At 51.9% G+C, this 27,348-nt stretch overlaps 1 protein-coding gene across 1 annotated transcript in view; it reads left to right on the top strand.

Moving 5' to 3' along the window:
• The window catches only part of LOC144955429 (protein O-linked-mannose beta-1,2-N-acetylglucosaminyltransferase 1-like), a gene marked incomplete at its 5' end in the record, with an annotated part of 73,878 nt that overhangs the window by 23,750 nt on the left and 22,780 nt on the right, over positions 1-27,348 (top strand). Inside the window, 6 exon segments of the mRNA XM_078885646.1 lie at positions 3,987-4,028; positions 5,351-5,409; positions 5,990-6,062; positions 11,456-11,584; positions 16,217-16,342; positions 22,181-22,248. Of these exon segments, the coding sequence (XP_078741772.1) occupies positions 3,987-4,028; positions 5,351-5,409; positions 5,990-6,062; positions 11,456-11,584; positions 16,217-16,342; positions 22,181-22,248 (497 nt within the window).

The raw sequence follows: 27,348 nt of genomic DNA, 5'->3' as shown, positions 1-27,348 counted from the left end.
GAGTGGGTAGGTGAGTAGGTGAGTGAGTGAGTGAGTGAGTGGGTGGGTGGGTGAGTGGGTGGGCGGGTGAGTGGGTGGGCGGGTGAGTGGGTGGGTGGGTGGGTGGGTGGGTGAGTGGGTGAGTGGGTGGGTGGGTGAGTGGGTAGGTGAGTGGGTGAGTGGGTGAGTGGGTAGGTGAGTGAGTGGGCGGGTGAGTGGGTGAGTGGGTGAGTGGGTGAGTTGGTGGGTGGGTGAGTGGGTAGGTGAGTGGGTGAGTGGGTGAGTGGGTGGGTGGGTGAGTGGGTGGGTGGGTGAGTGGGTGGGCGGGTGAGTGGGTGAGTGGGTGGGTGGGTGAGTGGGTAGGTGAGTGGGTGAGTGGTTGAGTGGGTGGGTGGGTGAGTGGGTAGGTGAATGGGTGAGTGGGTGAGTGGGTGAGTAAGTGGGTGGGTGGGTGAGTGGGTGAGTGGGTAGGTGAGTGGGTGAGTAGGTGAGTGGGTGAGTGGGTGAGTGGGTGAGTGGGTAGGTGAGTGGGTGGGTGGGTGAGTGGGTGAGTGGGTGAGTGGGTAGGTTAGTGGGTGAGTGGGTAGGTGAGTGGGTGGGTGAGTGGGTAGGTGGGTGAGTGGGTGGGTGGGTGAGTGGGTGGGCGGGTGAGTGGGTGGGCGGGTGAGTGGGTGGGCGGGTGAGTGGGTGAGTGGGTGGGTGGGTAGGTGAGTGGGTAGGTGAGTGGGTAGGTGAGTGAGTGGGTGGGTAGGTGAGTGGGTAAGTGAGTGGGTAGGTGAGTGGGTAGGTGAGTGAGTGGGTGGGTGGGTAGGTGAGTGAGCGGGTGGGTGGGTGAGTGGGTGGGCGGGTGAGTGGGTGGGCGGGTGAGTGGGTGAGTGGGTGGGTGGGTGGGTGGGTGAGTGGGTGAGTGGGTGGGTGGGTGAGTGGGTGGGCGGGTGAGTGGGTGAGTGGGTGGGTGGGTGAGTGGGTGGGTGGGTGGGTGGGTGGGTGAGTGGGTGGGCGGGTGAGTGGGTGAGTGGGTGGGTGGGTGAGAGGGTGAGTGAGTGGGTGGGTGAGTGGGTGAGTGGGTGGGTGAGTGCGTGAGTGAGTGAGTGGGTGGGTGGGTGAGTGGGTGGGCGGGTGAGTGGGTGGGCGGGTGAGTGGGTGGGTGGGTGGGTGGGTGAGTGGGTGAGTGGGTGGGTGGGTGAGTGGGTAGGTGAGTGGGTGAGTGGGTGAGTGGGTAGGTGAGTGAGTGGGTGGGTGAGTGGGTGGGTGGGTGAGTGGGTAGGTGAGTGGGTGGGTGGGTGGGTGGGTGGGTGAGTGACTGGGTGAGTAAGTGGGTGGGTGGGTGAGTGGGTGAGTGGGTGAGTGGGTAGGTGAGTGGGTGAGTAGGTGAGTGGGTGAGTGGGTGAGTGGGTAGGTGAGTGGGTGGGTGGGTGAGTGGGTGAGTGGGTGAGTGGGTAGGTTAGTGGGTGAGTGGGTAGGTGAGTGGGTGGGTGAGTGGGTGAGTGGGTGAGTGGGTGGGTGAGTGGGTGAGTGGGTGAGTGGGTAGGTGAGTGAGCGGGTGGGTGGGTGAGTGGGTGGGCGGGTGAGTGGGTGGGCGGGTGAGTGGGTGAGTGGGTGGGTGGGTGGGTGAGTGGGTGAGTGGGTGGGTGGGTGAGTGGGTGGGCGGGTGAGTGTTTGAGTGGGTGGGTGGGAGAGTGGGTGGGTGGGTGGGTGAGTGGGTGGGCGGGTGAGTGGGTGAGTGGGTGGGTGGGTGAGTGGGTGAGTGAGTGGGTGGGTGAGTGGGTGAGTGGGTGGGTGAGTGAGTGAGTGGGTGGGTGGGTGAGTGGGTGGGCGGGTGAGTGGGTGGGCGGGGTGAGTGGGTGAGTGGGTGGGTGGGTGGGTGAGTGGGTGAGTGGGTGGGTGGGTGAGTGGGTAGGTGAGTGGGTGAGTGGGTGAGTGGGTAGGTGAGTGAGTGGGTGGGTGGGTGAGTGGGTGGGCGGGTGAGTGGGTGAGTGGGTGAGTGGGTGAGTTGGTGGGTGGGTGAGTGGGTAGGTGAGTGGGTGAGTGGGTGGGTGGGTGAGTGGGTGGGTGGGTGAGTGGGTGGGCGGGTGAGTGGGTGAGTGGGTGGGTGGGTGGGTGAGTGGGTAGGTGAGTGGGTGAGTGGGTGAGTGGGTGGGTGGGTGAGTGGGTAGGTGAGTGGGTGAGTGGGTGAGTGGGTGGGTGGGTGGGTGAGTGGGTAGGTGAATGGGTGAGTGGGTGCGTGGGTGAGTGGGTGGGTGGGTGGGTGGGTGAGTGGGTAGGTGAGTGGGTGAGTGGGTGGGTGGGTGAGTGGGTAGGTGAGTGGGTGGGTGAGTGGGTGAGTGACTGGGTGAGTGGGTAGGTTAGTGGGTGAGTGGGTGAGTAAGTGGGTGGGTGGGTGAGTGGGTGAGTGGGTGAGTGGGTAGGTGAGTGGGTGAGTGGGTGAGTGGGTGAGTGGGTAGGTGAATGGGTGGGTGGGTGAGTGGGTGAGTGGGTGAGTGGGTAGGTTAGTGGGTGAGTGGGTGAGTGGGTAGGTGAGTGGGTGGGTGAGTGGGTGAGTGGGTGGGTGAGTGGGTGAGTGGGTGAGTGGGTAGGTGAGTGGGTGAGTGGGTGAGTGGGTGAGTGGGTGGGTGGGTGAGTGGGTGAGTGGGTAGGTGAGTGGGTGAGTGGGTGAGTGGGTAGGTGAGTGGGTGAGTGGGTAGGTGAGTGGGTGAGTGGGGTGAGTGGGTGAGTGGGTAGGTTAGTGGGTGAGTGGGTGAGTGGGTGAGTGAGTGGGTGGGTGGGTGGGTGGGTGAGTGGGTGAGTGGGTGGGTGGGTGGGTGAGTGGGTGAGTGGGTGGGTGAGTGGGTGAGTGGGTGGGTGAGTGGGTGGGTGGGTAGGTGAGTGGGTGAGTGGGTGAGTGGGTGGGTGGGTGAGTTGGTGGGTGAGTGGGTGAGTGGGTGGGTGGGTGAGTGGGTGGGTAGGTGAGTGGGTGAGTGGGTGAGTGGGTGGGTGGGTGAGTGGGTAGGTGAGTGGGTGAGTGGGTGAGTGGGTGGGTGGGTGAGTGGGTAGGTGAGTGGGTGGGTGGGCGGGTGAGTGGGTGGGCGGGTGAGTGGGTGAGTGGGTGGGTGGGTGAGTGGGTGAGTGAGTGGGTGGGTGAGTGGGTAGGTGGGTGAGTGGGTGGGTGGGTGAGTGGGTGGGCGGGTGAGTGGGTGGGCGGGTGAGTGGGTGGGCGGGTGAGTGGGTGAGTGGGTGGGTGGGTAGGTGAGTGGGTAGGTGAGTGGGTAGGTGAGTGAGTGGGTGGGTAGGTGAGTGGGTAAGTGAGTGGGTAGGTGAGTGGGTAAGTGAGTGGGTAGGTGAGTGGGTAGGTGAGTGAGCGGGTGGGTGGGTGAGTGGGTGGGCGGGTGAGTGGGTGGGCGGGTGAGTGGGTGAGTGGGTGGGTGAATGAGTGAGTGAGTGGGTGAGTAGGTGAGTAGGTGAGTGGGTGGGTGGGTGAGTGGGTGGGTGGGTGGGTGAGTGAGTGGTTGAGTGGGTGAGTGGGTGAGTGAGTGAGTGAGTGGGTGAGTGGGTGGGGAGTGAGTAGGTTAGTGAGTGAGTGAGTGGGTGAGTGAATGAGTGAGTAGGTGAGTGGGTGAGTGGGTAGGTGAGTAGGTGAGTGAGTGGGTGAGTGAGTGAATGGGTGCGTGAGTAGGTGAGTGGGTGAGTGAGTAGGTGAGTGGGTGAGTGAGTAGGTGAGTGAGTGAGTAGGTGAGTGAGTAGGTGAGTGAGTGGGTGAGTGAGTAGGTGAGTGAGTGAGTGAGTGGGTGAGTGGGTGAGTGAGTTAGTAAGTGAGTGGGTGAGTGAGTGAGTAGGTGAGTGAGTAGGTGAGTGAGTGGGTGAGTGGGTGGGTGAGTGAGTATGTGAGTGAATGAGTGAGTAGGTGAGTGAATGAGTGAGTGGGTGAGTGGGTGAGTGAGTATACTAGTGAATGAGTGAGTGAGTAGGTGAGTGAGTAGGTGAGTGAGTAGGTGAGTGAGTATGTGTGTGTGTCTGTGTGTGTCTAACAGCACTACAAAGCGAGCTTGACTGCTACATTCAACCTATTCCCTGTGAGTACGACACACAGACACACACACACAGACACACACACAGACACACACACACACAGACACACACACAGACACACACACAGACACACACACAGACACACACACACAGACACACACACAGACACACACACAGACACACACACAGACACACACACACAGACACACACACAGACACACACACAGACACACACACAGACACACACACACAGACACACACACAGACACACACACAGACACACACACAGACACACACACAGACACACAGACACACACACAGACACACACACACAGACACACACACAGACACACACACAGACGCACAATATCTCACCCACTCTCTCTCTGTCTCTCTGTATCTCTGTCTGTGTCTCTGTGTCTCTCTGTGTCTCTGTGTCTCTTTGTGTCTCTGTGTCTCTGTGTGTCTCTGTGTCTCTGTGTGTCTTTGTGTCTCTCTCTGTGTTTCTCTGTGTCTCTCTGTCTGTGTCTCTGTGTCTCTGTGTGTCTGTGTGTCTCTGTGTGTGTCTCTGTGTCTCTCTGTCTCTGTGTGTCTCTGTGTTTGGATCTGTGTGTCTCTGTGTGTGTCTCTGTGTGTGTCTTTGTGTCTCTCTGTCTCTGTGTGTCTGTGTGTCTCTGTGTGTGTCTCTGTGTCTCTCTGTCTCTGTGTGTCTCTGTGTCTCTCTGTCTCTGTGTGTCTCTGTGTCTCTCTCTGTGTTTCTCTGTGTCTCTCTGTCTGTGTCTCTGTGTCTCTGTGTGTCTGTGTGTCTCTGTGTGTGTCTCTGTGTCTCTGTGTCTCTGTGTGTCTCTGTGTTTGGATCTGTGTGTCGCTGTGTGTGTCTCTGTGTCTCTGTGTGTCTCTGTGTGTGTCTCTGTGTGTGTCTCTGTGTCTCTGTGTGTCTCTGTGTGTGTCTCTGTGTGTGTCTCTGTGTCTCTGTGTGTCTCTGTGTCTCTGTGTGTGTCTCTGTGTCTCTGTGTCTCTCTGTGTGTCTCTGTCTGTGTCTCTCTGTGTCTCTCTGTCTATGTCTGTCTCTCTCTCTGTGTCTCTCTGTCTCTCTGTGTCTCTGTCTCTCTCTCTGTGTGTGTCTGTGTCTGTGTGTGTTTGTGTGTGTGTCTGTGTGTGTGTGTGTCTGTGTGTGTCTGTGTGTGTCTCTGTGTCTCTCTGTGTGTGTCTGTGTGTGTCTGTGTGTCTCTCTGTGTGTGTCTGTGTGTGTCTCTGTGTCTCTGTCTCTGTGTGTGTGTCTGTGTGTGTGTCTCTCTGTGTGTGTCTCTCTGTGTGTGTCTCTGTGTGTGTGTCTGTGTGTGTCTGTGTGTGTCTGTGTGTGTAGGAGGCTCCACATGTCATCGTGTTGGAGGAGGATTTGGACGTGTCTGTTGACTTCTTCAGGTAGACAAACCACATAGACACACAGAGAGACACCGTCTGTGTGTGTGTGTCTATGTATGACTGTGTGTGTCTGTGTGTGTCTGTGTGTGTGTCTGTGTATGACTGTGTGTGTCTGTGTGTGTGTGTCTGTCTGTGTATGTGTGTCTGTGTGTGTGTGTCTGTGTGTGTGTGTGTCTGTGTGTGTGTCTGTGTGTGTGTGTGTCTGTGTGTGTGTATGACTGTGTGTGTCTGTATGTGTCTGTGTGTGTGTCTGTGTGTGTGTGTGTCTGTGTGTGTGTATGACTGTGTGTGTCTGTGTGTGTGTCTGTGTGTGTGTGTGTGTGTCTGTCTGTGTGTGTGTCTGTGTGTGTGTGTCTGTGTGTGTGTATGACTGTGTGTGTGTCTGTGTGTGTGTCTGTGTGTGTGTGTCTGTGTGTGTGTGTCTGTGTGTGTGTGTGTCTGTGTGTGTGTATGACTGTGTGTGTCTGTATGTGTCTGTGTGTGTGTCTGTGTGTGTGTGTCTGTCTGTGTGTGTGTCTGTGTGTGTGTGTCTGTGTGTGTGTATGACTGTGTGTGTGTCTGTGTGTGTGTCTCTCTGCAGCTTCATGAGTCAGACTTTGCATCTTCTGGATGAAGATCCCAGCATCTACTGCATCTCCGCCTGGAACGACCAGGTGACGTCATCATCATCATCATCATCATCTACACAGTGACGTCATCATCATCATCATCATCTACGTGACATCATCATCATCTACGTGACATCATCATCATCATCATCTACTACACAGTGACATCATCATCATCATCTACGTGACATCATCATCATCTACGTGACATCATCATCATCTATGTGACATCATCATCATCTACGTGACATCAACATCATCTACGTGACATCATCATCATCTATGTGACATCATCATCATCTACGTGACATCAACATCATCTACGTGACATCATCATCATCTACGTGACATCATCATCATCTACGTGACATCATCATCATCTACGTGACGTCATCATCATCTACGTGTCATCATCATCATCATCTACGTGACATCATCATCATCTACGTGACATCATCATCATCTACGTGACATCATCATCATCTACGTGACGTCATCATCATCATCATCTACTACACAGTGACATCATCATCATCATCTACGTGACATCATCATCATCTACGTGACATCATCATCATCTACGTGACATCATCATCATCTATGTGACATCATCATCATCTACGTGACATCAACATCATCTACGTGACATCATCATCATCTACGTGACATCATCATCATCTACGTGACATCATCATCATCTACGTGACGTCATCATCATCTACGTGTCATCATCATCATCATCTACGTGACATCATCATCATCTACGTGACATCATCATCATCTACGTGACATCATCATCATCTACGTGACTTCATCATCATCATCATCTACTACACAGTGACATCATCATCATCATCTACGTGACGTCATCATCATCTACGTGACGTCATCATCATCTACGTGACATCATCATCATCTACGTGACGTCATCATCATCTACGTGACATCATCATCATCTACGTGACATCATCATCATCTACGTGACATCAACATCATCTACGTGACATCATCATCATCTACGTGACATCATCATCATCTACGTGACATCATCATCATCTACGTGACGTCATCATCATCTACGTGTCATCATCATCATCATCTACGTGACATCATCATCATCTACGTGACATCATCATCATCTACGTGACATCATCATCATCTACGTGACTTCATCATCATCATCATCATCTACGTGACATCATCATCATCTACGTGACGTCATCATCATCTACGTGACGTCATCATCATCTACGTGACATCATCATCATCTACGTGACATCATCATCTACGTGACGTCATCATCATCTACGTGACATCATCATCATCTACGTGACGTCATCATCTACGTGACATCATCATCATCTACGTGACATCATCATCATCTACGTGACATCATCATCATCTACGTGACGTCGTCATCATCGACGTGACATCATCATCATCTACTTGACATCATCATCATCTACGTGACATCATCATCATCTACGTGACATCATCATCATCTACGTGACGTCATCATCATCTACGTGACGTCATCATCATCTACGTGACGTCATCATCATCTACGTGACGTCGTCATCATCTACGTGACGTCATCATCATCTACGTGACGTCATCATCATCTACGTGACGTCATCATCATCTACGTGACGTCATCATCATCTACGTGACGTCATCATCATCTACGTGACGTCATCATCATCTACGTGACGTCATCATCATCTACGTGACGTCATCATCATCTACGTGACGTCATCATCATCTACGTGACGTCATCATCATCTACGTGACGTCATCATCATCTACGTGACGTCATCATCATCTACGTGACGTCATCATCATCTACGTGACGTCGTCATCATCGACGTGACATCATCATCATCTACTTGACATCATCATCATCTACGTGACATCATCATCATCTACGTGACATCATCATCATCTACGTGACGTCATCATCATCTACGTGACGTCATCATCATCTACGTGACGTCATCATCATCTACGTGACGTCATCATCATCTACGGGACGTCATTATCATCTACGTGATGTCATCATCATCTACGTGACATCATCATCATCTACGTGACGTCATCATCATCTACGTGACGTCATTATCATCTACGTGACGTCATCATCATCTACGTGACGTCATTATCATCTACGTGATGTCATCATCATCTACGTGACATCATCATCATCTACGTGACATCATCATCATCTATGTGACATCATCATCATCTACGTGACGTCATCATCATCTACGTGACGTCATTATCATCTACGTGATGTCATCATCATCTACGTGACGTCATCATCATCTACGTGACATCATCATCATCTACGTGACATCATCATCATCTACGTGACATCATCATCATCTACGTGACGTCATCATCATCTACGTGACGTCATCATCATCTACGTGACGTCATCATCATCTACGTGACGTCATCATCATCTACGTGACATCATCATCATCTACGTGACGTCATCATCATCTACGTGACGTCATCATCATCTACGTGACATCATCATCATCTACGTGACGTCATCATCATCTACGTGACATCATCATCATCTACGTGACGTCATCATCATCTACGTGACGTCATCATCATCTACGTGACGTCATCATCATCTACGTGACATCATCATCATCTACGTGACGTCATCATCTACGTGACATCATCATCATCTACGTGACATCATCATCATCTACGTGACATCATCATCATCTACGTGACGTCGTCATCATCTACGTGACATCATCATCATCTACTTGACATCATCATCATCTACGTGACATCATCATCATCTACGTGACATCATCATCATCTACGTGACATCATCATCATCTACGTGACGTCATCACCATCTACGTGACGTCATCACCATCTACGTGACATCATCATCATCTACGTGACATCATAATCATCTACGTGACGTCATCATCATCTACGTGACATCATCATCATCTACGTGACGTCATCATCATCTACCTGACGTCATCATCATCTACGTGACATCATCATCATCTACGTGATGTCATCATCATCTACCTGACGTCATCATCATCTACGTGACATCATCATCATCTACGTGACATCATCATCATCTACGTGACGACATCATCATCTACGTGACGTCATCATCATCTACGTGACATCATAATCATCTACGTGACATCATCATCATCTACGTGACATCATCATCATCATCTACGTGACATCATCATCATCTACGTGAAATCATCAGCATCTACGTGACATCATCATCATCATCTACGTGACGTCATCATCATCTACGTGACGTCATCATCATCTACGTGACATCATCATCATCTACGTGACATCATCATCATCTACGTGACATCATCATCATCTACGTGACGTCATCATCATCTACGTGACGTCATCATCATTTACGTGACATCATCATCATCTACGTGACATCATCATCATTTACGTGACATCATCATCATCTACGTGACATCATCATCATCTACGTGACATCATCATCATCTACGTGACGTCGTCATCATCTACGTGACATCATCATCATCATCATCTACGTGACGTCGTCATCATCTACGTGACATCATCATCATCTACGTGACATCATCATCATCTACGTGACATCATCATCATCTACGTGACGTCATCATCATCTACGTGACGTCATCATCATCTACGTGACGTCATCATCATCTACGTGACATCATCATCATCTACGTGACATCATCATCATCTACGTGACATCATCATCATCTACGTGACGTCATCATCTACGTGACATCATCATCATCATCTACGTGACATCATCATCATCTACGTGAAATCATCAGCATCTACGTGACATCATCATCATCATCTACGTGACGTCATCATCATCTACGTGACATCATCATCATCTACGTGACATCATCATCATCTACGTGACATCATCATCATCTACGTGACATCATCATCATCATCTACGTGACATCATCATCATCTACGTGACATCATCATCATCTACGTGACATCATCATCATCTACGTGACGTCATCATAATCTACGTGACGTCATCATCATCTACGTGACGTCATCATCATCTACGTGACATCATCATCATCTACGTGACATCATCATCATCATCTACGTGACATCATCATCATCTACGTGACGTCATCATCATCTACGTGACATCATCATCATCTACGTGACATCATCATCATTTACGTGACATCATCATCATCTACGTGACATCATCATCATCTACGTGACGTCATCATCATCTACGTGACGTCATCATCATCTACGTGACGTCGTCATCATCTACGTGACATCATCATCATCTACGTGACATCATCATCATCTACGTGACATCATCATCATCATCTACGTGACATCATCATCATCTACGTGACGTCATCATCATCTACGTGACATCATCATCATCTACGTGACATCATCATCATCTACGTGACATCATCATCATCATCTACGTGACATCATCATCATCTACGTGACGTCATCATCATCTACGTGACATCATCATCATCTACGTGACATCATCATCATCTACGTGACATCATCATCATCTACGTGACATCATCATCATCTACGTGACATCATCATCATCTACGTGACGTCATCATCATCTACGTGACGTCATCATCATCTACGTGACGTCATCATCATCTACGTGACATCATCATCATCATCTACGTGACATCATCATCATCTACGTGACGTCATCATCATCTACGTGACATCATCATCATCTACGTGACATCATCATCATCTACGTGACATCATCATCATCATCTACGTGACATCATCATCATCTACGTGACATCATCATCATCTACGTGACATCATCATCATCTACGTGACGTCATCATCATCTACGTGACATCATCATCATCTACGTGACATCATCATCATTTACGTGACATCATCATCATCTACGTGACATCATCATCATCTACGTGACGTCATCATCATCTACGTGACGTCATCATCATCTACGTGACGTCGTCATCATCTACGTGACATCATCATCATCTACGTGACATCATCATCATCTACGTGACATCATCATCATCATCTATGTGACGTCGTCATCATCTACGTGACATCATCATCATCTACGTGACGTCATCATCATCTACACAGTGACATCATCATCATCATCTACGTGACATCATCATCATCTACGTGACGTCATCATCTTCGTGATGATGGTGACGATGACGTTTTTGTTGTTGATGTTGATGGTTGTTGTTGATGGTTGTTGTTGTTGGTTGTTGTTGATGATGTTGATATTGTTGTAGATGTTGATTATGTTGATGATGTCGTTGTTGGTTGATGTTGTTGTTGGTTGTTGATGTTGGTGGTTGTTGTTGTTGATGGTTGTTGTTGATGGTTGTTGTTGTTGTTGCTGTTGCCAGGGCTACGAGCACACGTCCCAGGATGCCTCACTGCTCTACCGCGTGGAGTCCATGCCGGGTCTGGGCTGGGTGCTGTCACGTTCCCTCTACCTGGACCAGCTGGAGCCAGCCTGGCCCACTCCAGAGAAGGTTAGTCACCTAGTCAGTCACTCAGTCAGTCACTCAGTCACTCAGTCAGTCACTCAGTCACTCACCTACTCACTCAGTCAGTCACTCAGTCACTCAGTCAGTCAGTCACTCAGTCACTCAGTCACTCACTGTCACGCTCCCTCTACCTGGACCAGCTGGAGCCAGCCTGGCCCACTCCTGAGAAGGTCACTCACCTAGTCAGTCACTCAGTCACTCACTCACTCAGTCACTCAGTCAGTCACTCAGTCAGTCACTCACTCAGTCACTCACTCAGTCACTCAGTCAGTCAGTCACTCAGTCACTCAGTCACTCACTGTCACGCTCCCTCTACCTGGACCAGCTGGAGCCAGCCTGGCCCACTCCTGAGAAGGTTAGTCAGTCAGTCACTCAGTCAGTCACTCAGTCACTCAGTCAGTCACTCAGTCACTCACTCACTCAGTCAGTCAGTCACTCAGTCACTCAGTCACTCACTGTCACGCTCCCTCTACCTGGACCAGCTGGAGCCAGCCTGGCCCACTCCTGAGAAGGTCACTCACCTAGTCAGTCACCTAGTCACTCACCTAGTCACCTAGTCAGTCAGTCACCTAGTCAGTCAGTCAGTCACTCAGTCACTCACTGTCACGTTCACTCTATCTGGACCAGCTGGAGCCAGCCTGGCCCACTCCTGAGGTCACTCACCTAGTCACTCACTCAGTCAGTCACTCAGTCAGTCACTCAGTCACTCAGTCAGTCACTCAGTCAGTCACTCAGTCACTCAGTCACTCACTGTCACGCTCCCTCTACCTGGACCAGCTGGAGCCAGCCTGGCCCACTCCTGAGAAGGTTACTCACCTAGTCAGTCACTCAGTCAGTCACTCAGTCACTCAGTCAGTCAGTCACTCAGTCAGTCACTCACTCACTCAGTCAGTCACTCACTCACTCAGTCACTCACTGTCACGCTCACTCTACCTGGACCAGCTGGAGCCAGCCTGGCCCACTCCTGAGAAGGTCACTCACCTAGTCAGTCACCTAGTCACCTAGTCAGTCAGTCACCTAGTCAGTCACTCAGTCAGTCACTCACTCACTCACTCTACCTGGACCAGCTGGAGCCAGCCTGGCCCACTCCTGAGAAGGTCACTCACCTAGTCACTCACTCAGTCACTCACTCACTCAGTCACTCAGTCAGTCACTCAGTCAGTCACTCACTCAGTCACTCACTCAGTCACTCAGTCAGTCAGTCACTCAGTCACTCAGTCACTCACTGTCACGCTCCCTCTACCTGGACCAGCTGGAGCCAGCCTGGCCCACTCCTGAGAAGGTTAGTCAGTCAGTCACTCAGTCAGTCACTCAGTCACTCAGTCAGTCACTCAGTCACTCACTCACTCAGTCAGTCAGTCACTCAGTCACTCAGTCACTCACTGTCACGCTCCCTCTACCTGGACCAGCTGGAGCCAGCCTGGCCCACTCCTGAGAAGGTCACTCACCTAGTCAGTCACCTAGTCACTCACCTAGTCACCTAGTCAGTCAGTCACCTAGTCAGTCAGTCAGTCACTCAGTCACTCACTGTCACGTTCACTCTATCTGGACCAGCTGGAGCCAGCCTGGCCCACTCCTGAGGTCACTCACCTAGTCACTCACTCAGTCAGTCACTCAGTCAGTCACTCAGTCACTCAGTCAGTCACTCAGTCAGTCACTCAGTCACTCAGTCACTCACTGTCACGCTCCCTCTACCTGGACCAGCTGGAGCCAGCCTGGCCCACTCCTGAGAAGGTTACTCACCTAGTCAGTCACTCAGTCAGTCACTCAGTCACTCAGTCAGTCACTCAGTCACTCACTCACTCAGTCAGTCAGTCACTCAGTCACTCAGTCACTCACTGTCACGCTCCCTCTACCTGGACCAGCTGGAGCCAGCCTGGCCCACTCCTGAGAAGGTCACTCACCTAGTCAGTCACCTAGTCACTCACCTAGTCACCTAGTCAGTCAGTCACCTAGTCAGTCAGTCAGTCACTCAGTCACTCACTGTCACGTTCACTCTATCTGGACCAGCTGGAGCCAGCCTGGCCCACTCCTGAGGTCACTCACCTAGTCACTCACTCAGTCAGTCACTCAGTCAGTCACTCAGTCACTCAGTCAGTCACTCAGTCAGTCACTCAGTCACTCAGTCACTCACTGTCACGCTCCCTCTACCTGGACCAGCTGGAGCCAGCCTGGCCCACTCCTGAGAAGGTTACTCACCTAGTCAGTCACTCAGTCAGTCACTCACTCACTCAGTCACTCACTGTCACGCTCACTCTACCTGGACCAGCTGGAGCCAGCCTGGCCCACTCCTGAGAAGGTCACTCACCTAGTCAGTCACCTAGTCACCTAGTCAGTAAGTCACCTAGTCAGTCACTCAGTCAGTCACTCACTCACCTAGTCAGTCAGTCACTCACTCACCTAGTCACTCACTCACCTAGTCACTCACTCACTCACCTAGTCACTCAGTCAGTCAGTCACTCACCTAGTCACTCACTCACTCACCTAGTCAGTCAGTCACTCACTCACCTAGTCACTCACTCACTCACCTAGTCACTCAGTCAGTCAGTCACTCACCTAGTCACTCACTCACTCACCTAGTCAGTCAGTCACTCACTCACCTAGTCACTCACTCACTCACCTAGTCACTCAGTCAGTCAGTCACTCACCTAGTCACTCACTCACTCACTCACCTAGTCAGTCAGTCACTCACTCACCTAGTCACTCACTCACTCACTCACCTAGTCACTCAGTCAGTCAGTCACTCACCTAGTCACTCACTCACTCACCTAGTCACTCACTCACTCACCTAGTCACTCACTCACTCACCTAGTCACTCAGTCAGTCACTCACCTAGTCACTCACTCACTCACCTAGTCACTCAGTCAGTCAGTCACTCACCTAGTCACTCACTCACTCACTCACTCACCTAGTCAGTCAGTCACTCACTCACCTAGTCACTCACTCACTCACTCACCTAGTCACTCAGTCAGTCAGTCACTCACCTAGTCACTCACTCACTCACCTAGTCAGTCAGTCACTCACTCACCTAGTCACTCACTCAGTCAGTCACTCACTCACCTAGTCACTCACTCACTCACCTAGTCACTCAGTCAGTCAGTCACTCACCTAGTCACTCACTCACTCACCTAGTCAGTCAGTCACTCACTCACCTAGTCACTCACTCACTCACCTAGTCACTCAGTCAGTCAGTCACTCACCTAGTCACTCACTCACTCACCTAGTCAGTCAGTCACTCACTCACCTAGTCACTCACTCACTCACCTAGTCACTCAGTCAGTCAGTCACTCACCTAGTCACTCACTCACTCACCTAGTCAGTCAGTCACTCACTCACCTAGTCACTCACTCACTCACCTAGTCACTCAGTCAGTCAGTCACTCACCTAGTCACTCACTCACTCACTCACTCACCTAGTCAGTCAGTCACTCACTCACCTAGTCACTCACTCACTCACCTAGTCACTCAGTCAGTCAGTCACTCACCTAGTCACTCACTCACTCACTCACTCACCTAGTCAGTCAGTCACTCACTCACCTAGTCACTCACTCACTCACCTAGTCACTCAGTTAGTCAGTCACTCAGTCACCTAGTCAGTCAGTCACTCACTCACTCAGTCACTCACTCAGTCACTCACTCAGGCACCTAGTCAGTCAGTCACCTAGTCACTCAGTCACTCACTCACTCAGTCACTCAGTCACTCACTCAGTCACTCACTCAGTCAGTCACTCAGTCACTCAGTCAGTCACTCACTCACTCAGTCAGTCAGTCACTCAGTCAGTCACTCAGTCAGTCAGTCACTCAGTCAGTCACTCAGTCAGTCACTCACTCACTCACTCAGTCAGTCACTCAGTCAGTCACTCAGTCAGTCACTCACTCAGTCAGTCAGTCATTCAGTCAGTCACTCACTCAGTCAGTCACTCAGTCACTCACTCAGTCAGTCAGTCACTCACTCAGTCAGTCACTCAGTCAGTCACTCACTCACTCACTCAGTCAGTCACTCAGTCAGTCACTCACTCACTCAGTCACTCACTCAGTCACTCACTTACTCACTCAGTCACTCACTTAGTCACCTAGTCAGTCAGTTATTCATGATGTTGTTGATGTTGTTGCTGTTATTGTGGTTGTTGTTGTGGTAGTTGTTCTAGTGGTTAATGTTGTTGATGAAGTTGTTGATGTTGTTGTTGTTGTTGTTGATGTTGTTTTTGTTGATGTTGTTTTTGTTGATGAAGTTGTTGATGAAGTTGTTGATGTTGTTGTTGATGTTGTTGAAGTTGTTGTTGTTGATGTTTTTGTTGATGAAGTTGATGTTGATGAAGTTGTTGATGTTGTTGTTGATGTTGTTGATGTTGTTGTTGATGATGTTGTTGATGATGTTGTTGATGTTGTTGTTGATGTTGTTGTTGATGTTGTTGATGATGTTGTTGATGTTGATGATGTTGTTGTTGTTGTTGATGTTGTTGATGTTGTTGATGTGGTTGTTGTTGTTGTGGTTGTAGTTGTGGGACTGGGACGTGTGGATGCGGATGCCCCAGCAGTGTCATTGTGGTTGTTGTTGATGTTGTTGATGTTGTTGATGATGTTGTTGATGATGTTGTTGTTGATGTTGTGGTGGTAGTTGTGGGACTGGGACGTGTGGATGCGGATGCCCCAGCAGCGCCAGGGACGTGAGTGCATCATCCCAGACGTGTCGCGGACATTCCACTTCGGATCACTCGGAGTCAACATGAACGCCTACTTCCAAGTACTCACTCACCCACTCACCTAGTCACCCACTCACCCACTCACCCACCTAGTCACTCACCTAGTCACTCACCTAGTCACTCACTCACCTAGTCACTCACCTACTCACTCACCCACTCACCCACTCACTCACTCACTTACTCACCCACTCACCCACTCACTCACCCACTCACTCACCCACTCACCTAGTCACTCACTCACTCACCCACTCACCTAGTCACTCACCTAGTCACTCACCTAGTCACTCACTCACCTAGTCACTCACCTACTCACTCACCCACTCACTCACTCACCCACTTACTCACCCACTCACTCACTCACTCACCCACCCACTCACTCACCTAGTCACTCACCCACTCACTCACCTAATCACTCACCTAGTCACTCACCTAGTCACTCACTCACTCACTCACCCACTCACTCACCCACTCACTCACCCACTCACCCACTCACTCACTCACTCACCCACTCGCCTAGTCACTCACCTAGTCACCCACTCACTCACCTAGTCACCTAGTCACTCACTCACCTAGTCACTCACCCACTCACTCACTCACTCACCTAGTCACCCACTCACTCACCCACCTAGTCACTCACCTAGTCACTCACTCACCTAGTCACTCACCCACTCACTCACTCACTCACTCACCTAGTCACTCACTCACCTAGTCACTCACCTAGTCACTCACCTAGTCACTCACTCACCTAGTCACTCACCCACTCACTCACTCACTCACCTAGTCACTCACTCACCTAGTCACTCACCTAGTCACTCACTCACCTAGTCACTCACCCACTCACTCACTCACCTAGTCACTCACTCACCTAGTTACTCACCCACTCACTCACACACCTAGTCACTCACCTACTCACCCACTCACCCACTCACCCACTCACTCACCTAGTCACTCACCTACTCACTCACCCACTCACCCACTCACTCACCTAGTCACTCACCTAGTCACTCACCTAGTCACTCACTCACCTAGTCACTCACCCACTCACTCACACACCTAGTCACTCACCTACTCACCCACTCACCCACTCACCCACTCACTCACCTAGTCACTCACCTACTCACTCACCCACTCACCCACTCACTCACCCACTCACTCACTCACCACTCACTCACTCACCCACTCACTCACTCACTCACCCACTCACTCACCCACTCACCTACTCACTCACCTACTCACTCACCTACTCACCCACTCACCCACTCACCCACTCACTCACCTAGTCACTCACCTACTCACTCACCCACTCACCCACTCACTCACCCACCTAGTCACTCACCTAGTCACTCACTCACCTAGTCACTCACCCACTCACTCACTCACCTAGTCACTCACCCACCTAGTCACTCACCTAGTCACTCACTCACCTAGTCACTCACCCACTCACTCACTCACTCACCTAGTCACTCACTCACCTACTAGTCACTCACTCACCCACTCACCTAGTCACTCACCTAGTCACCCACTCACTCACCTAGTCACCTAGTCACTCACTCACCTAGTCACTCACCCACTCACTCACTCACTCACCTAGTCACCCACTCACTCACCCACCTAGTCACTCACCTAGTCACTCACTCACCTAGTCACTCACCCACTCACTCACTCACTCACCTAGTCACTCACTCACCTAATCACTCACCTAGTCACTCACTCACCTAGTCACTCACCCACTCACTCACTCACTCACCTAGTCACTCACTCACCTAGTTACTCACCCACTCACTCACACACCTAGTCACTCACCTACTCACCCACTCACCCACTCACTCACCTAGTCACTCACCTACTCACTCACCCACTCACCCACTCACTCACCCACTCACTCACTCACCACTCACTCACTCACTCACCCACTCACTCACTCACTCACCCACTCACTCACCCACTCACCTACTCACTCACCTACTCACTCACCCACTCACCTACTCACTCACTCACTCACCCACTCACCTAGTCACTCACCTAGTCACTCACTCACCTAGTCACTCACCCACTCACTCACCCACTCACCCACTCACTCACCCACTCACTCACTCACTCACCACTCACTCACTCACCCACCCACTCACCCACTCACTCACCCACCCACTCACCCACTCACTCACTCACTCACTCACCCACTCACTCACTCACTCACCCACTCACTCACCCACTCACCTACTCACTCACCTACTCACTCACCCACTCACCTACTCACTCACTCACTCACCCACTCACCTAGTCACTCACCTACTCACTCACTCACTCACTCACCCACTCACTCACCTAGTCACTCACCCACTCACTCACTCACCCACGCACTCACTCACTCACCCACCCACTCACTCACCACTCACTCACTCACTCACTCACCACTCACTCACTCACTCACTCACCCACCCACTCACTCACTCACTCACCCACCCACTCACTCACCCACTCACTCACTCACCACTCACTCACTCACTCACCACTCACTCACTCACTCACCCACTCACTCACCTAGTCACTCACCTAGTCACTCACTCACCCACTCACTCACCCACTCACCCACTCACCCACTCACCTACTCACTCACCCACTCACCCACCTAGTCACTCACCTACTCACTCACTCACTCACCCACTCACCTACTCACTCACCCACTCACTCATCTAGTCACTCACCTACTCACTCACCCACTCACTCACCTAGTCACTCACCTACTCACTCACTCACTCACTCACCCACTCACTCACCCACTCACTCACCCACTCACTCACTCACCTACTCACTCACCCACTCACTCACCTACTCACTCACCCAGTCACTCACCCACTCACTCACCTAGTCACTCACCCACTCACTCACTCACCCACTCACCCACTCACTCACCCACTCACTCACTCACTCACCCACTCACTCACCCACTCACCCACTCACTCACTTACTCACCCACCTAGTCACTCACTCACCCACTCACTCACCCACTCACTCACCCACCCACTCACCCACTCACTCACTCACTCACTTACTCACCCACCTAGTCACTCACCCACTCACCCACTCACTCACCCACTCACTCACTCACTCACTCACCCACTCACCCACTCACTCACTTACTCACCCACCTAGTCACTCACCTACTCACTCACTCACCCACTCACTCACCCACTCACTCACTTACTCACCCACCTAGTCACTCACCTACTCACTCACTCACCCACTCACTCACCCACTCACTCAACTACTCACTCACCCACTCACTCACCCACTCACTCACCCACTCACTCACTCACTCACCCACTCACTCACCCACTCACTCACTCACCCACTCACTCACCCACTCACTCACCCACTCACTCACCCACTCACCTACTCACTCACTCACCCACTCACTCACTCACTCACCTACTCACTCACCCACTCACTCACCCACTCACTCACTCACTCACCTACTCACTCACTCACCCACTCACTCACCCACTCACTCACCCACTCACCTACTCACTCACTCACCCACTCACTCACCCACTCACTCACCCACTCACTCACCCACTCACTCACCCACTCACTCACCCACTCACCCACTCACTCACCCACTCACTCACCCACTCACCTACTCACTCACTCACCCACTCACTCACTCACCTACTCACTCACCCACTCACTCACCCACTCACTCACTCACTCACCTACTCACTCACTCACCCACTCACTCACCCACTCACTCACCCACTCACTCACCCACTCACTCACCCACTCACTCACCCACTCACCTACTCACTCACTCACCTACTCACCCACACACTCACCTACTCACCCACTCACCTACTCACCCAGCCACTCACCTACTCACCCACTCACCTACTCACCCAGCCACTCACCTACTCACTCACTCACCTACTCACCCAGCCACTCACCTACTCACACACTCACCTACTCACCCATCCACTCACATACTCACTCACTCACCTACTCACCCAGCCACTCACCCACACACTCACCTACTCACCCAGCCACTCACCCACACACTCACCTACTCACTCACTCACCTACTCACCCACACACTCACCTACTCACCCACTCACCTACTCACCCAGCCACTCACCTACTCACCCACTCACCTACTCCCCCAGCCACTCACCTACTCACTCACTCACCTACTCACCCAGCCACTCACCTACTCACACACTCACATACTCACCCAGCCACTCACCTACTCACTCACTCACCTACTCACCCAGCCACTCACCCACACACTCACCTACTCACCCAGCCACTCACCCACACACTCACCTACTCACTCACTCACCTACTCACCCACACACTCACCTACTCACCCAGCCACTCACCTACTCACCCACTCACCTACTCACCCAGCCACTCACCTACTCACTCACTCACCTACTCACCCAGCCACTCACCTACTCACCCACTCACCTACTCACCCAGCCACTCACCTACTCACTCACCTACTCACCCACACACTCACCTACTCACCCACTCACCTACTCACCCAGCCACTCACCTACTCACTCACTCACCTGCTCACCCAGCCACTCACCTACTCACACACTCACCTACTCACCCAGCCACTCACCCACACACTCACCTACTCACCCAGCCACTCACCCACACACTCACCTACTCACCCACTCACCTACTCACCCAGCCACTCACCTACTCACTCACTCACCTGCTCACCCAGCCACTCACCTACTCACACACTCACCTACTCACCCAGCCACTCACCCACACACTCACCTACTCACCCAGCCACTCACCCACACACTCACCTACTCACTCACTCATCTACTCACCCAGCCACTCACCTTCTCACTCACTCACTCACCCAGCCACTCACTCACCCACTCACTCACTCACACACTCACCTACTTACTCACTCACCTACTCACTCACCTACTCACTCATTCACCTACTCACTCACCCAGCCACACACTCAGCTACTCACCCACTCACCTACTCACTCACCCAGCCACTCACCTACCCAGCTACTCACCTACTCACTCACCCACTCACCTACTCACTCACCTACTCACTCACCCACTCACTCACGTACTCACTCACCCACTCACTCACCCACTCACTCACCCACCCACTCACAGCCCGGATCTGTGTGTGTGTCTGTGTGTGTTTCTGTGTGTGTGTGTGTCTGTGTGTGTCTGTGTGTGTGTGTGTCTGTGTGTGTGTGTTTGTGTGTGTCTGTGTGTGTCACTGTGTCTGTGTGTGTGTCTGTGTGTGTGTGTGTGTCTGTGTGTGTGTGTTTCTGTGTGTGTGTGTTTGTGTGTGTCTGTGTGTGTCACTGTGTCTGTGTGTGTGTCTGTGTGTGTTTCTGTGTGTGTGTGTGTCTGTGTGTGTGTGTGTCTGTGTGTGTGTGTTTGTGTGTGTCTGTGTGTGTCACTGTGTCTGTGTGTGTGTCTGTGTGTGTTTCTGTGTGTGTGTGTCTGTGTGTGTGTCTGTGTGTGTGTCTGTGTGTGTGTCTGTGTGTGTCTGTGTGTGTGTTGTGTCTGTGTGTGTGTGTCTCTATGTGTGTGTGTATGTGTGTGTGTGTCTGTGTGTGTGTATCTCTATATGTGTGTGTGTGTGTGTCTGTGTGTGTCTGTGTGTGTCACTGTGTCTGTGTGTGTGTGTCTGTGTGTGTCACTGTGTCTGTGTGTCTGTGTGTGTGTGTGTCTGTGTGTGTGTGTCTGTGTGTGTGTGTTTGTGTGTGTCTGTGTGTGTGTCTGTGTGTGTCTGTGTGTGTGTGTGTCTGTGTGTGTGTGTGTCTGTGTGTGTGTGTCTGTGTGTGTCACTGTGTGTGTGTGTCTGTGTGTGTCACTGTGTCTGTGTGTGTGTCCAGGGATGCGTACTTTAAGAAACACAAAATAAATACCCTGGCAGACGTCAAGCTCAGACATGTGGAGAGGTGAGTGACCTCACCACTCACTCACCACTCACTCACCACTCACTCACCACTCACTCACTCACCACTCACTCACCACTCACTCACTCACCCACTCACTCACTCACTCACCACTCACTCACCACTCACTCACCACTCACTCACTCACCCACTCACTCACTCACCACTCACTCACCACTCACTCACCACTCACTCACTCACCCACTCACTCACTCACCACTCACTCACCACTCACTCACCACTCACTCACTCACCCACTCACTCACTCACTCACCACTCACTCAACACACACTCACTCACCACTCACTCACCACTCACTCACCACTCACTCACTCACCCACTCACTCACTCACTCACCACTCACTCAACACACACTCACTCACCCACTCACTCACTCACTCACCACTCACTCACCACTCACTCACCACTCACTCACTCACTCACTCACCACTCACTCACCACTCACTCACCACTCACTCACTCACTCACCCACTCACTCACTCACTCACCACTCACTCAACACACACTCACTCACCCACTCACTCACTCACCACTCACTCAACACACACTCACCACTCACCCACTCACTCACCCACTCACTCACTCACTCACTCACCACTCACTCACCACTCACCACCCACTCACTCACTCACCCACTCACTCACCCACTCACTCACTCACCCACTCACTCACTCACCACCCACCCACTCACTCACTCAACACTCACTCACCACTCACTCACCACTCACCACCCACTCACTCACCCACTCACTCACTCACCCACTCACTCACTCACTCACCACTCACTCAACACTCACTCACCCACTCACTCACCCACTCACTCACTCACTCACCCACTCACTCACCCACTCACTCACTCACCACTCACTCACCACTCACTCACCCACTCACTCACTCACCCACTCACTCACTCACCACTCACTCACTCACCACTCACTCACCACTCACTCACTCACCACTCACTCACCACTCACTCACTCACCCACTCACTCACTCACCACTCACTCACCACTCACTCACCCACTCACTCACTCACTCACTCACTCACCACTCACTCACCACTCACTCACCCACTCACTCACTCACTCACCCACTCACTCACTCACCCACTCACTCACTCACCACTCACTCACCACTCACTCACTCACCACTCACTCACCACTCACTCACTCACTCACTCACCCACTCACTCACCCACTCACTCACTCACCCACTCACTCACTCACTCACCCACTCACTCACTCACCACTCACTCACCACTCACTCACTCACCACTCACTCACCACTCACTCACCACTCACTCACTTACTCACCACTCACTCACCACTCACTCACTCACCCACTCACTCACTCACTCACCCACTCACTCACTCACCACTCACTCACCACTCACTCACTCACCACTCACTCACCACTCACTCACCACTCACTCACTTACTCACCACTCACTCACCACTCACTCACTCACCCACTCACTCACTCACCACTCACTCACCACTCACTCACTCACCCACTCACTCACTCACCACTCACTCACCACTCACTCAACACTCACTCACTCACCACCCACTCACTCACCACTCACTCACCACTCACTTACTCACCCACTCACTCACTCACTCACCACCCACTCACTCACCACCACTCACTCACTCACCACTCACTCACCCACTCACTCACCACTCACCCACTCACTCACCACTCACTCACCACTCACTCACCACTCACTCACTCACCACTCACTCACCACTCACTCACCACTCACTCACTCACCACTCACTCACTTACTCACCACTCACTCACTCACTCACCACTCACTCACCACTCACTCACTCACCACTCACTCACCACTCACTCACTTACTCACCACTCACTCACCACTCACTCACTCACTCACTCACTCACCACTCACTCACTCACCACTCACTCACCACTCACTCACTCACCACTCACTCACCACTCACCCACTCACTCACTCACCACTCACTCACCACTCACTCACTCACCACTCACTCACTCACCACTCACTCACCACTCACTCACTTACTCACCACTCACTCACCACTCACTCACTCACCCACTCACTCACCACTCACTCACCACTCACTCACCACTCACTTACTCACCACTCACTCACCACTCACTCACTTACTCACCACTCACTCACCACTCACTCACCACTCACTCACTCACTCACCACTCACTCACCACTCACTCACTCACCACTCACTCACTCACCACTCACTCACTCACCACTCACTCACTCACCACTCACTCACTCACCACTCACTCACCACTCACTCACTCACTCACCACCACTCACTCACCCACTCACTCACTCACCACTCACTCACCACTCACTCACTCACTCACTCACCACTCCTCACCACTCACCACTCACTCACTCACCCACTCACTCACTCACCACTCACTCACCACTCACTCACTCACTCACCACTCACTCACCCACTCACTCACTCACCACTCACTCACCACTCACTCACTCACCCACTCACTCACTCACCACTCACTCACCACTCACTCACTCACTCACCACTCACTCACTCACACTCACTCACCACTCACTCACCACTCACTCACTCACTCACCACTCACTCACTCACCCACTCACTCACCACTCACTCACCACTCACTCACCACTCACTCACCACTCACTCACCACCCACTCACTCACTCACCACTCACTCACCACTCACTCACTCACCACTCACTCACTCACCACTCACTCACCACTCACTCACCACTCACTCACTCACTCACCACCCACTCACTCACCCACTCACTCACTCACCACTCACTCACCACTCACTCACCACTCACTCACTCACCACTCACTCACCACTCACTCACTCACCACTCACTCACCACTCACTCACCACTCACTCACTCACCACTCACTCACTCACCACTCACTCACCACTCACTCACCACTCACTCACTCACCACTCACTCACTCACCACTCACTCACCACTCACTCACCACTCACTCACCACTCACTCACTCACCACTCACTCACCACTCACTCACCACTCACTCACCACTCACTCACTCACCACTCACTCACCACTCACTCACCACTCACTCACTCACCACTCACTCACTCACCACTCACTCACCACTCACTCACTCACCACTCACTCACCACTCACTCACCACTCACTCACTTACTCACCACTCACTCACCACTCACTCACCACTCACTCACTCACCACTCACTCACCACTCACTCACCACTCACCACTTACTCACCACTCACTCACCACTCACTCACTCACCCACTCACTCACTCACCACTCACTCACTCACTCACTCACTCACCACTCACTCACTCACCCACTCACTCACTCACCACTCACTCACTCACTCACTCACTCACTCACCACTCACTCACTCACCCACTCACTCACTCACCCACTCACTCACTCACCACTCACCCACTCACTCACTCAACACTCACTTACTCACCCACTCACTCACTCACTCACCACTCACCCACTCACTCACCACTCACTCACCACTCACTCACCACTCACTCACTCACCACTCACTCACCACTCACTCACCACTCACTCACTTACTCACCACTCACTCACCACTCACTCACTCACTCACCACTCACTCACCACTCACTCACTCACCACTCACTCACCACTCACTCACTTACTCACCACTCACTCACCACTCACTCACTCACTCACTCACCACTCACTCACTCACCACTCACTCACCACTCACTCACTCACCACTCACTCACCACTCACCCACTCACTCACTCACTCACCACTCACTCACCACTCACTCACTCACCACTCACTCACTCACCACTCACTCACCACTCACTCACCACTCACTCACTCACCACTCACTCACCACTCACTCACTACTCACCACTCACTCACCACTCACTCACTCACCCACTCACTCACCACTCACTCACCACTCACTCACCACTCACTTACTCACGACTCACTCACCACTCACTCACTCACCCACTCACTCACCACTCACTCACCACTCACTCACCACTCACTCACTCACCACTCACTCACCACTCACTCACTCACTCACCACTCACTCACCACTCACTCACTCACCACTCACTCACTCACCACTCACTCACCACTCACTCACCACTCACTCACTCACTCACCACCCACTCACTCACCCACTCACTCACTCACCACTCACTCACCACTCACTCACCACTCACTCACTCACCACTCACTCACCACTCACTCACTCACCCACTCACTCACTCACCACTCACTCACCACTCACTCACTCACTCACCACTCACTCACCCACTCACTCACTCACCACTCACTCACCCACTCACTCACCACTCACTCACCACTCACTCACCACTCACTCACTCACTCACCACTCACTCACTCACCCACTCACTCACCACTCACTCACCACTCACTCACCACTCACTCACCACTCACTCACCACCCACTCACTCACTCACCACTCACTCACCACTCACTCACTCACCACTCACTCACTCACCACTCACTCACCACTCACTCACCACTCACTCACTCACTCACCACCCACTCACTCACCCACTCACTCACTCACCACTCACTCACCACTCACTCACCACTCACTCACTCACCACTCACTCACCACTCACTCACTCACCACTCACTCACCACTCACTCACCACTCACTCACTCACCACTCACTCACTCACCACTCACTCACCACTCACTCACCACTCACTCACTCACCACTCACTCACTCACCACTCACTCACCACTCACTCACCACTCACTCACCACTCACTCACTCACCACTCACTCACCACTCACTCACCACTCACTCACCACTCACTCACTCACCACTCACTCACCACTCACTCACCACTCACTCACTCACCACTCACTCACCACTCACTCACTCACCACTCACTCACCGCTCACTGATGATGATGTTGATGATGATGATGTTGATGATGTTGATGTTGATGATGATGTTGATGATGATGATGTTGATGATGTTGATGATGATGTTGATGATGATGATGTTGATGATGTTGATAATGATGATGTTGA

The sequence above is a fragment of the Lampetra fluviatilis genome, unplaced genomic scaffold (genome assembly GCF_964198595.1).
Source record: "Lampetra fluviatilis unplaced genomic scaffold, kcLamFluv1.1 SCAFFOLD_300, whole genome shotgun sequence".
Lineage (NCBI taxonomy): Eukaryota > Metazoa > Chordata > Hyperoartia > Petromyzontiformes > Petromyzontidae > Lampetra > Lampetra fluviatilis.
This window is presented reverse-complemented; position numbering and strand designations above follow the sequence as displayed.